This window comes from Pyrus communis, chromosome 8 (assembly GCF_041283825.1).
Source record: "Pyrus communis isolate YQ-2024b chromosome 8, ASM4128382v1, whole genome shotgun sequence".
Classification (NCBI taxonomy): Eukaryota; Viridiplantae; Streptophyta; class Magnoliopsida; order Rosales; family Rosaceae; genus Pyrus; species Pyrus communis.
Genome location: NC_142572.1, coordinates 18,596,672 through 18,609,423, shown reverse-complemented (window position 1 = coordinate 18,609,423; position 12,752 = coordinate 18,596,672). Strand labels below are relative to the sequence as shown.

Genomic DNA, 12,752 nt, shown 5'->3' with positions numbered 1-12,752 from the left:
CAAACCCAAGCCCTAAATCCATCTTTTGAGCCATAAACCCCAAACCCTAGCGTTAGAGATTGAGTCATACTTTTTTTTTTAATAAATGATATTATCTATATTAAAGAGGTGGGGAGTGGGCTAAGCCTCACAATGGGCTAGCAATAATGTGGTTCAAATTCGTCTTTGGTGAGAATCGAACTTAAAACCTTACACTTACAAGTAGGCCTGACAATTTCTAATACAACCTATTAATCCGACACGAAATTAACAGGTCATCGAGTTAACATGATAACGAATCGAGTCATTATTGGGTAATTCAATAAGCACCTATTTATATAATGGGTTGGTCCATGTATACACGTGGGTACCCCGATACACTATAAGCAAAATATTAATTTAATAATTTTATACCCCTAAAAAACTATAACAATTATATATATATATATATATATATATATATATAATATTATAAGGAAAACTAATAAAAAGTCCTCAAAAACTTTAGTTTTTAATGAAAATGACAAAACAAAAGTGTAAGTGAATAGTACCAGGAGTGACTTTTCAAGGTAAAAAAGTCCTTAACGTTGAAAGTGAACAGTATCGGGAGTGTTTCATTTAGATTTCCTATTATATACTATAATAATTATATATATATATATATATATATTAAATTAAATTAAATTTAGAAAATTTAGAAAATGAGATAATATATTTTTATAGGTACAGTACTATTGTTTTCCTCCCACGCTCGACTGCTAAACTTGCCAGATAGCTCCAGATGCAGTTGTAGACGCGGGTCCCAGCATGCACATGGCCTCTTATTTTTTAAAATTATAAGTCAATTGTTAGAATTTGAACTTGGCTTAGATTTAATGTTTGTTATCCTTCTCTCTTGCTCCTTCTCTTCCTCCCTTCCTCCATAGCCTCTATGTGCTATTTGCATGTTGAAATAGGGTTTTGAGAAATGGGTTTTAGCCAATGCTTCCCTCTCGATCTTGTTGGAATTTTGACAAGGAAGAGAAGAAGAAATATTTTAACAATTTGGTAAAGGGAGCTCTTGGCCATCCCTCAAACCTTCTGTTTGTATTTTCACATTGGAGAAAGACAATGTTCTCTCTCAAACACTTCCAGCATAATACTATCCCTTTGGGGGTAGTAGATTAAATCCCCTCCCCCCACTAAAACCTCCTCCAACCTTCCTAAGTCCACCGGGCTATGGGAAAGCCCAGTTGGTCCCCCATACCAGAACTGCTTAGCCTAGCCCCTAGGTTATGTGATGTCACGCTGACGTCAATTTATATTAAATTATCAAAAAATCAATAGAAATTACTTAAAACACAAAAAAATTAATTTAAAATACAAAAAATTATTATTTTTTCTCTATAAATACTTGACCATGTTCTTCCACCTTACATCACATTTCAATATTTTCAAATACTTTCAACTAATCTTCATGATTATCCTCATTTAAAATAAAATGATATTTTAATATTTTAATACGAATTTCTTGGTGTTAGGAAGGCTAGTGAGGTCGTACTAGTATGTGAGAGTGAATATCCACCAAGTAAATATGAGAGCTAAATTTTACCAATTAGACCTGACAATTTTTTACACGACCCGTTAAAACGACACAAAATAATAGGTTTCGGGTCAACACGATAACTAATTGGGTCCTTAGAAGGCTACTAAGGTGAAACGCGAGTAATCTGTTTCGACACGTTAAAAAAAAAGTTATTTTGATGATTTTAATTTTTTAAACTACTAAAAAAACTTACTATAAAATACAATAGCTATAGTGTATATGTATATATTGTATCTTAAATATGTATTATTGTATTATTATTCTATATAAATTTTTAAAAAATGACTTATTTATTTATTTTTATTGTATATTATAGGCAAACAGTGAGATTAAAAAATTATAAAACACATTAAAAAAAGTATCAAGTAATTTAAAAATACCAAACACATTAAAAACAAGTATAATAATTAATTTGCAAGTGTGAAAAATGTGAAAAATATGCAAAGACTCGTGATCGCATCATTTACGCTATGAGTATGGGTACATTGCCTTTTGAATTTTTAAAACCATACAAACCCTCATTAGTAGTATTTTTAAGGAAGTTCAAAATAAATAATCATTAATGATAAAAATGTGAAAGCATATATAAACGTGCAAAGTTCATCAACCTTAAAACGCAACTCCCTTCATTTTGCATATCCTTGAACATTTGCTATTTTATAGCAATGTACTAATGATTTTTCATTAGTCTCTTATTTTGGAGTATGTAATACTTGACATTTTTTTTTTAATGTTTTGAAATAATATTTATGTGACAATATGGTATGTGACACACCCCGTCCCGAAGGAGGGCATGCTGGCCGTCACGTGAGAGTGACGTAACCATTTGCACAGTTCGGAAGCTTTAAAATATACAACTTCTAAAATGAAACACCCGAAGGTGAGTCCTTATTTGATCCATTCTGTCAGAACACCGTTGAATTTCCTCGTAGTCACCACACCTTTGCAATTCTTGAACCTGGAGGGGCGCAAAACAAAATTGAGTGGGTCAGCAAAACAAACTTATTCAAAACTTTCTTTTCTCTTTAAATATACTAACCCCTCGCCGTAAAACAAGTATACTTCCAGAAAATAAACATATATACGTATGTATAAATATGCCAAACATGCTCAAGAGTATATCATTCATGCTCAAGAATATGCCATGTCGGAAACTCATAATGAAATGTAAGTGCTCAAGCATAACTCATATCAATAACATATAATCTGGCAGCCGGGAGTCACCTAACGTGACCTATACGGCTGCATATAGAGCTCAAATCTCAAACTCAATAACTGAATCTGCACACGAGTCGGAACCACCTAACGTGGTCTGTACGACAGGCTTGGTGTAATATATATATATGCTCTAGTGCTACGATCACGTGAAGCTGTGCGATAAATCGCGGGTCACCTACAAGTCGGAACCACCTAATGTGGTCTGTACGACAGGCTGTGCACCTAACTTGGATCCAAGGCGAGCATGCGGTGCGGGAGGTGAACATACACGTGAAGGCTATGCCCCTAACTCTGGGCGGGAGCACTAACACCGGGGGTGCAGATTATAAGCTCTCTAAGCATCTCAAGCTACTACTGAATACAAACATGAATACCACTTACCTGGCACTTACCTGTGCGTCCACAGCACCAAATACACATATATAAGTGTATGCCACTACTAATGCATGTGATGATAGTATTTCAATCGTATTCCAAATGTATTTCATACGTATATCAAATGTATTTCGTACGTAGCTTACCTGGGCCTCCTCAGCACCATGCAACAGTATGCATAATTATGGTAATGCACATATTAAAATATGATGCATATATGACAGGATATTTAATTCGTATTTCTTTTAAAATACGTTTTCTGGGAAATACGTCAAGCATACGTATATATATATACTGAAAAATAACTGTCCACTCACAGATAAGTAGCCGGTTCGTAACCCTCACGCCTAGTTTGGTTACATTCGTCGTCCGTACAAGTTTCACCTATAACAGAATAATTATAAAATCATCAATTAAACGCACACACAAACATTCGTCCATAACTTTCTCATACGTTGCTCAATTTGGGTGTGTGAATATACCACGGTGATCTACACGACGTCACGAACACGTGACAATTTTTCAGAACTCAATTTGGAGCTCTCACGCGCCCCCACGCGCCCTGTTCACGCGCTGCCCACGCGCGCGTCTTTTTCCTCGCGTCGCCGGACTGGTTTCGCCGAAGGTGGGTGTTTTGCGGGAATTTCTGGGTAAACTTCAAAGTGTCATAACTTCTTCATTTCTTAACCATTTTCGACGTACTATATATCAAAATGAAGGTATTGACGAGACGAACACATCCATACCTTCCTCGACCCCTAACTCTCCGTGAATTCGCCGGAAAAAGCCTCGAAAGTTCCGGCCAAACTTTGAACTTGTCGTTCTCCGTGTTCCTACGTTCATTTTTCACGTAATTTATACCAAAATGAAGCCCTAATCATAATCTACCACGTTGGACTAGTTTTAGGGCCTAAAAACAACGGAATCAAACTTTTCCAAAAATACGAAAATTCGGCCGAACTTACAGTTCGTGATCCCGACGTCCAAATCCTTCAAACGAAGCACTCCGAGCTTCCTTAGGACCTCACCAAGCTTCCTACAAGCTTCAAAATCCCAAAAAAACATCAAGTTTTACGTGTGCATGAACAGTGCACACGCACAGTGAAATTGAAATCCATGTTTTCCGAAGTGAAACTCACCTGAAATTGGTACCATCGTGTTCGTGTGGTCTTCAGGAGTACGATGGTGGTCTTAGATCCTTCGTTGTTATAGTTTTAGGGTGGTTTGTGGGTGGTCCGTGTGAGTTCGAAGGAGAGAGAGAGAACTGAGAGAGAATGAGAGATTTGTGAGGGAGGAGAGAGAGAGGGACAAGGTACGGGAATGGGGAGAGATTTGAGGGATGTGGGGTTCCTACCCAATCCCCAAATCATCAAGTTATAACATATAAACCTAGTTCTAAGTCTTAAATTTAAGTCCCTAAAACTAATGAATATTCCAATTAACATTAGTTTAGGAACTTCAGGTAAAAACCAATGCCAACTTTACGCCCCTTAGTCCCGTTTAAGGGCATCTTCGTAACTTCACGTCCTCGGAATTAAAAATTCCGGGACGGGTTGTGACAGTATGCATATACTAATTTAGTATTATATTTTCTATTTTTTTGGGTTAAATTATGTTTTTCATTTTCATTATTTATTGATTTAAAAAAAAAATAACGGGTAATAGGTCGGGTCGTATTACTTGATAATTTTAACGGGTTCATTTCAGGTCGGATCATATTAGCCATTTACTTTAACGGATATTACATGACACTGTCCGTGAAAATATCAAGTATAACATGAAAACAACACGAACACGAACAACATGACACGAATGCCAGAAACCGAGTCGAATTAAAACAATATGGGTTCAAAACTAAGACTGAAATCGATCAAACTAATTAATACTATTACCACAAGGAGAAAAAGACACAAATTCAGTCCAGATATCGATAACCCTGGTCTTGATCTTCTGTTGCTTTCACCACGAGAAACCCTTGGCTGCCTCGTACAAATTACAGGGTCACCATCAAGAAAACAAAGGCTCCCCACTACAAAAGTAGCTTCTCCATTGTGAGGGGGCATACCATGTGTTTCTGTATATTCGTCGATCTCTTCCTCTAAATCAAACAAACGAAGACCAGGGTGCGACTCACTTTGAACAATAACCATTTCACCATTTTTTGAAAACACCAAAGGTTTGTAACGATTGCAAAGATGAGAACTACTTGAATAAAGCAAGGTCCAAGATTCTCTAGCTCCATATTCCTTCATAATCCCAATACCGAATTCGCTGTTGTTATAGTTACTAATACAAACACAGTGATAGCCTCCCAAGACCACCAGCTCAATCCTGACATCCAAAATGCCGTTGACCGGGCAGTAAAACTCACCATATTTCTCAGTGGCAAGATCAAGAGTTAAAATTATGCTCATATTGTTATCAGACATCACCCAATTTAGAGCACCGTTTGAAAATTGGATTTTCGAAACAAGTTCAAGGCCTTTGGAAGGCATGCTTTGGATCTTCTTCCACAAGTTGGATTTTAGGCTGTAAACATGCACTTCATAACTCAAAGTAACCCAATAGGGCCAAGAACCAGGCCAGTACAGGATCCCAAATTCCCAATATCGATATTTCACCCCAGCCACGACGTTCAACCAACGATTGCCAAATTTCTACAGCTGTGCTGAACGAATCGTTGTCGGAAAGAGCCAACAAAAAGAAATCCTTGGGATAAATGGTACCCCGTAGACTAAATAAAATGGTGCGAGCGGAGTTGGTGCTGATGGAACGTTGATGATGCCTCTTGGTGAAGCGTCCATCGCGGATGCAAGCATTCCAAGCTTTGGAAACACACATGCATCGGATCAAATCCTTGGGCGGGAGAAGTATTCGAAGAGTAGGTCCGGTGGGAAGTAGTCTGACATGCTTAGGTTGATACATGAAAGTTTGAGTCTAGGGTTTTGGGATTTAGAATTATTGATTTATGTTATCGTTCCACTTAGAGTTATATTTACGTTAAGCAAGGATTACTTAAAGTTCAGCTTCCACAATGACTCTTGTGAGTTCCCTCCCTGTAACCCTAATGTGTCGATTGGTCTTTGAGTTATTATTCAAGTGAAAATATTAAAGAAGACTAGGGAGGAAAGATGTCTTCTTAATTTCTAATTGTGGTGGAAAAGTAAAACCCACTAATTGCAATTATTTATCTGACGTTGAAGCTTCCCTTTACATCCTGGGAGCTTGCTTTTTTACTTTTGGCCAATATTTTACGTGAAGGTTCAGAAAAATAATGAAAACGAAATAAGATTGTATGTGATTCAACTAGAAGATCATTTTTACAACAAATTACAAAAACAAAAAATTTGGATAGACGCCTGAGCTAGAGTTATGTTAAAAGGTTGTAGGGACTGAAAGATGATTCAGTGTGGTGGCATTTTGTATGTTTGAGGTTTCAAACTTGCAGACAATTTCCTTTGCATATACCATTAAGCTCCTAAATTTGTTAGCTTGGTGCATATATTGTCACACATGATACATCAATTATCATGCTACACAGCCAAAGAGATCATTCTCTTCTTTCACAAATTCTTGCTTCCCAAGGAACCTGTGACTTAAGCTAGGGTTCTGATATACAACAAACCATGTTCAAATTCAGTGTACCTAACATTATTCAAAAATCACATGTCCGTCGATAAATGTTAAAATTTGTTTGTTCTTCTTTCTTCTTACTGTTATTTGTGTTTGTCTTTTCTTGAAGAGTAATGTGACAATCTTAACAATAAGCATAGAACAAGTTATTGTATAGAACAAGTTCATGAGATAGTAAAAAAATATGACAAGAAAGACAAAATTCTTGTATTGATGTGGTCACAGAATCTACTCTGCATATTTTCTTTCCAGGACACTTCATTGGTGAAATGACCCTTGTACCCTCTCTCTCTCTCTCTCTTTCACACTGGAACAACAGTGATATTACAATTGTGTCACAACCAATCAAACATATACTTTTCTGTAAAAACTTGGACCACAAGAAACCAACATATCATGTACAATTTCGTAATAGAACAAATAGCATCATCACGAGAGGCTTGAGTCCCAGCGTGGGACTACTCAGTAGGACAATCACCAAGCATTTAGAAGAGTCCCGGCTCAGGACTACACGACAGCGTACTTTTGCAAGCCATTTAGCCACTACCAGTTCATCAGCGCCATCTTCTATCCGATGAGCAGAGCATGTGCCGATGGTTAACCTTTCTTTCCATGAGGTTTCTTGACAGTCTTGAGTTTTGTGGGAGCAAGGAAATCATCGTCCTCTAGGTCACTAAAAGATATGTCTTCTTCATTGATCGCGTAAATAGCTGTTCCACTATACCCATCTAATTCAGAATCTTCCTCTGGCCAGTCATCATCGTCATCATCTTCGTAGATATTATCTAGCATCTTCGAGGATGGACCAACTGTTAGATTCTTGTCCTCACTCTTAATGATGGGCTTTTCTTCAATAACAGACTTGTCAATAAATGGGACTTCATCACTCTCAACTGGGTGCTTCTCAGTCTCGTAAGCCGTGGGGGATATCCTTGATTCATAAGGATACGTCCTTAGCATCTTGTCCTCGTAATAAACACTACATGATGAGACCAGAGCACAATCTTCATCTAGTATATTGGAACTGTCTTTTATAAAAGAAGTGTTTCTTCCAAATTGATCATGTTCTAATGCAGTCTGACAATGTAGCTCCTGCATCCACTTTGCTCTGGCTTCCATTACCTGCGACCAATATGTTATACTACATTAAATTTCGGAAACGTAACAGGTTTGGCATGAACTTAGGCTCAATCACAAAGTATAAATAATGTTTTAATCTAAGAATTTCTGGAACCATGTAGAATTCCGAAATCCTAACTTTATTCCCAACCGGGAAGATCACCTGCAACCTAAATAGAAAATTGAAGTTGAACGCCTAGAACTACCAAAATCCATGCCGTGATAATCCATCCCATGGAGGAGTACAAGAAACTACTAGCATCCAACAACAACGAGAACTTGTGATATACAATCAAGCTGATCCTGGATAAGAAAAAAGAAATGGAAGGCCGCAATCTAGAATTGACATGAAGCAACATTTCCCACTTTATGATGCTTTAAGTATGGTTTAAGTTGGAAGCAGAAACAAATTTAATCAATTGACTGACGGACACTAAAAGTAATTATACGAAGCTTACTTGGGGTGTAGATAAGACATCGGCATCCTGCTTATTGAGCCTCGAATGCAGAAGAACAAAATAGACTTTCCAGAAGTAACTCTTGCTCATATGGCACGGACACAGTTCAAATCTCAAAGCAGCAAATCTTGGCGCAAGATGTTCAATCACCATAGCATGCTCTTGCTGGGCATCAGACAAGTCAAAATCTAAAATAAGAAACGCGTATCAATTAGGCACCAATCCCAAAACTGCGGAACTGGAAAAAGCAACAAGTTTGTTCAAAAAAATCGGAAAGACAGACAAAAAACTACTATCAACTAGTTTTTCTGTGCAACGTAATCTTAACTCCCGCTCCAACAATTTTACAATGCAATATTTCAAATTTCCCCAACTAATATCAACTGCATTGTGCATAACATCCATCACCGCAATGAGACAAGCTATGAATCCTAAGCCACTCAACTGCCACAACCTTATGCATTGTCCTAACAAACAATAGGGCAAATTCTATGTTCCTAACATATGAATCTCCAATAGCAAAACAACGAAATTCGAAGATTAACCCAACAATTTGAAGGAGAATAATGCAATGTACAGTTCAACCGCACCAAAGTTTCCACATTTCTAAGATTCACCAACGAAAACTGAGTAATACAGTGAAAAATACATACGGTATAAAATTTCGTATACATACCGCCCAAATCCTCCTCCTCGTCGAGAGGAAAGTCCAGCCACGTCTCCGGATGCATCGCGATGTTCCTGGCGAACGCCAATACCTCCTCCGTGACCCCAACGGCGCAATCCCCCTCCAATTCCTCCTCTTTCTCTTCACCTTCATCAAAATTCATCGCCGATTGATCGGGCGGCTCGGATCCATCCATGTCAGGAGGATCCGATCGATTACTGGACGGCAATGAAGGGTACGGAGGTGGCGGAGGGGGAGGCGGCGGAGCGAGGAACGACGCGACGCCCCAGAATTGGCGGGTCAGCGTCTGCTTGAATTCGTCCAAATCTTCCCTCACGCCTCGGGTTTGGTCGTCCTCGTCTTCGTTTTCCTCATCTGAAGATTCAATTTCGCTTCTTCTTCGAACGACGTCGTTGTCAGCGCTGGGTGGGGTTGGTGATCCATTGTCGTTGTCGTGGGGTACGGCGTCGCCGTCGTCGTTGAGACGTAGAGAGTCACCGAAGGAGCGAGCGAGCCATGACATTTTTTTTTTTTTTTTTTTTTTTGGAGTTAAAAAAAAAAGTGACGGATTTAAAAAACAAAAAAAATTAAAAAATTAAAGAACTGGGACGTTTGAAAAGGGTACGGAAAAGTCCGGGGGAGGGATCGACTGGTTTTTGAACTACCGGTATCGGTGTTCATGGAGCTTATGGGATAGCGACACGTGTTCATTTTTCCCGGGTAAAACAACCGAAATATTTTATCCGGCACGAGGTGATTAAGGTAGATCCGGAAATGATTTATCCAATCATATGGATCTCGAAAGCTTGAAGCCCATATTTTAATGGATTTTGGGCTTAATGTCACATGGATAAAAAAAAATTGAATTTATCCAACTACTTTTTTTTTGTTGTCGATGAATTGATCCAACTTAAAAATTCAAAAACGATCCACCATTTAGTGTTAAGATCTGATGATATTTCTCTTCATTTGTAAGTGAGAGACTTTAGGTTCAATTTTTGGTAAATGCGAATTTGAACAACAATATTGCTAACCCATTGTGAGGCTTAACCCACTCCCTTACCCTTTTAATATAAATAATATCGTTTGTTCAACAACAAAAAAACCAAATACAACCTAAGTTCCGTCTTTAATTAGGAAAATTTTTTGTGTGTAACCAGAACATCATGAGGGATTCCGATGTTATAAGTCACGCAAATTATAACGCGTTACCATGAGAAACTACTTCTCTATTAGATTGAATTTTATGATTGCTTATGCTTCGCGGCAATTGAAACCCCATGAGATGAATTACCCTACACATGATTTGGAGTTGGCTGCTATCATTTTTGCGTTAAAGTTGTGGAGACATTATCTTTATGGAGAAAAGTGTAGGATCTTTACAGATCACAAGAGTCTTCAGTATCTCTTCACCCAGAAGGAACTTAATCTTCGTCAACGGAGGTGGTTGGAGTTGCTCAGCGATTACGATTGCACGATTGATTATCACCCTGGTCGTGCGAACGTGGTAGCCGATGCACTTAGCAGGAAGTCACAAGGCCGTATCAATGCGTTGTACGCTAGTCGTATTCCTCTTTTGGTGGACTTGCGTGCTACGGGAGTAAGGTTAGAAGCAGAAGATCGAGAAGTGGCGTTACTTGCTAATTTTCAAGTTAGGCCAATCTTGGTTGATCGGGTGCTTGAAGCTCAGGTAGCTGATGAACAGATTCAAGAACTAATTCGAGCTCGAGATCAAGGAAGGAGGCGAGATCTCAGAGTTCGTGATTCTGATGGCATGTTGATGTTAGAGGGTAGAATGTTCGTGCCTAGTAATGTGGAGTTGAAGAAGGAAATTCTCGATGAAGCACATATATCGGCTTATGCCATGCACCCAGGAGCGACTAAAATGTATCATACCATTCGACCATTTTACTATTGGCCGGGTATAAAAAGGGAGATAGCTGAGTATGTGAGCAGTTGTGCTGTTTGTCAGCAGGTTAAGCAGAAAGAAAGAAGCCGTTTGGATTGTTGCAGCCGATTCCCGTTCCAGAGTGGAAATGGGAAAATATCACTATGGATTTTGTGTACAAGTTGCCGCGTACACATAATGGCTTTGATGGCATTTGGGTGATCGTTGATCGGCTCACTAAGTCGGCACATTTTATTCCAGTAAGAGAGAAGTATTCTTTGAGCCGGTTAGCGGAGTTGTTTATTTCAAAGGTTGTGAAGTACCATGGTGTCCCTGTAAGTATTGTCTCGGATCGTGACCCACGATTCACATCGAAGTTTTGGGTAGCTTTTCAGGAAGCATTGGGTACGAGACTACTTTACAGTACGACATATCATCCACAGACAGACGGACAGTCTGAAAGAACTATTTAGACCTTGGAAGATATGTTGCGAGCATCAGTGTTACAGTTCAGTGATGCTTGGCACCAGCGGTTAGATTTGATGGAATTTGCTTACAACAACAGTTTCCATTCGAGCATTGGCATGGCGCCATTTGAAGCCTTGTATGGTAGATCTTGTCGCACTCCGTTATGTTGGTCAGAGGTAGGAGAAAGAGTTTTAGTAGGTCCGGAGATTGTCGAAGAGACTACTCAAAATGTTCAGGTAATTAGGTCTAACCTGAAAGCAGCTCAGGACAGACAGAAAAGTTTAGCAGATCGACATGCTACGGACAGAACGTATGAGGTCGGAGATTGGGTATTTTTGAAGCTTTCACCGTGGAGAGGTGTTGTGCGGTTTGGAAAGAAATGGAAGTTGAGTCCCAGGTACATCGGACCGTACATAGTCACAGAAAGAGTTGGTGAGGTAGCTTACAGGTTGGAGTTGCCTCCGGAGTTGGCTAAAGTGCATAACGTTTTTCACGTGTCTATGCTCTGACATTATGTTGCTGATTCGTCGCATGTGATACCTCCTCAACCGTTAGAGATAAATCCAGATTTGACGTATGACGAGGAACCGTTAACGATCTTAGATTGGAAAGAGAAGGTTTTGAGGAACAAAACGGTGAATTTGGTGAAAGTTTTGTGGAGGAATCACTCGGTTGAAGAAGCGACATGGGAGGCAGAAAATAGGATGAGGGATTTGTATCCTAGATTATTCTTTGACCGTTAGGGGTGTAATTAGTTATTTTGAATTTCGGGACGAAATTCTATTAAGGTGGGTAGGTTGTAACATCCCGTCCCAAATTTCATTTTAACGTACGTGTGAATTTACAATTTTACCCCCTAGTTGTTATTTTACGTGTAGTTTTGTGTTGTGTGGTGTTGTAGGACCACACACACTCATACACTCTATCACTCTCCCGGGATTCCCTCCCTCTTTCCCTCACTTTCTGTCACTCTGTCTCTCTCTCTCTCTCTCTCCCCGAGTTCTCCTTCTTCTTCATTCAACACACGGACATACACACAAACATACTCAATACTTCACCAATCAAGAAACCAATTACACCATTGAACTCGTGAGGTTGTGAGGAGCACAACCATACCAATTCCAGGTAAGGATTCGAACGTTTTCACGTCGTTTCGACAATGGGCGAATTATGTACTGTTCATGCAACCCTTAAACTAGCTTGTTTTTGCAATTTTGAAGCTTGTAGTTGTGTTTGTGAGGTCCCAAGGAGCCTCGGAGTGTATCGTTGGACGAGTTTGGACGTCGGGATCGTCCTGTTCAAAGTTGGCCGAGTTTTGAGTTTGAAGACAGGTATGATCGTGTGATTTTTAGGCCTTAAAAC

General features: G+C 39.1%; 1 protein-coding gene across 1 annotated transcript; it reads right to left on the bottom strand.

The window, feature by feature from the left end:
* Positions 1–6,975: 6,975 nt before the first annotated feature.
* LOC137718468 (uncharacterized) lies at positions 6,976–9,617 on the bottom strand. Its single transcript, XM_068458024.2, has 3 exons — positions 9,044–9,617; positions 8,368–8,555; positions 6,976–7,912 (listed from the first exon to the last, which is right to left on the bottom strand). The coding sequence occupies exons 1-3, from the start codon at positions 9,555–9,557 to the stop codon at positions 7,388–7,390; spliced, it is 1,227 nt and encodes a 408-aa protein (XP_068314125.2). The 5' UTR covers positions 9,558–9,617; the 3' UTR covers positions 6,976–7,387.
* Positions 9,618–12,752: the final 3,135 nt, after the last annotated feature.

Bases quoted from the DNA above. Each gene is read 5' to 3' on its own strand.
- LOC137718468 (XM_068458024.2), bottom strand. From the start codon at position 9,557: ATGTCATGGCTCGCTCGCTCCTTCGGTGACTCTCTACGTCTCAACGAC. The intron at 8,556-9,043 runs GTATGTATACGA...TTCTTATTTTAG, and splicing joins CGAGGAGGAGGATTTGGGCG to ATTTTGACTTGTCTGATGCC. The intron at 7,913-8,367 runs GTAAGCTTCGTA...TATTGGTCGCAG, and splicing joins ATGTCTTATCTACACCCCAA to GTAATGGAAGCCAGAGCAAA.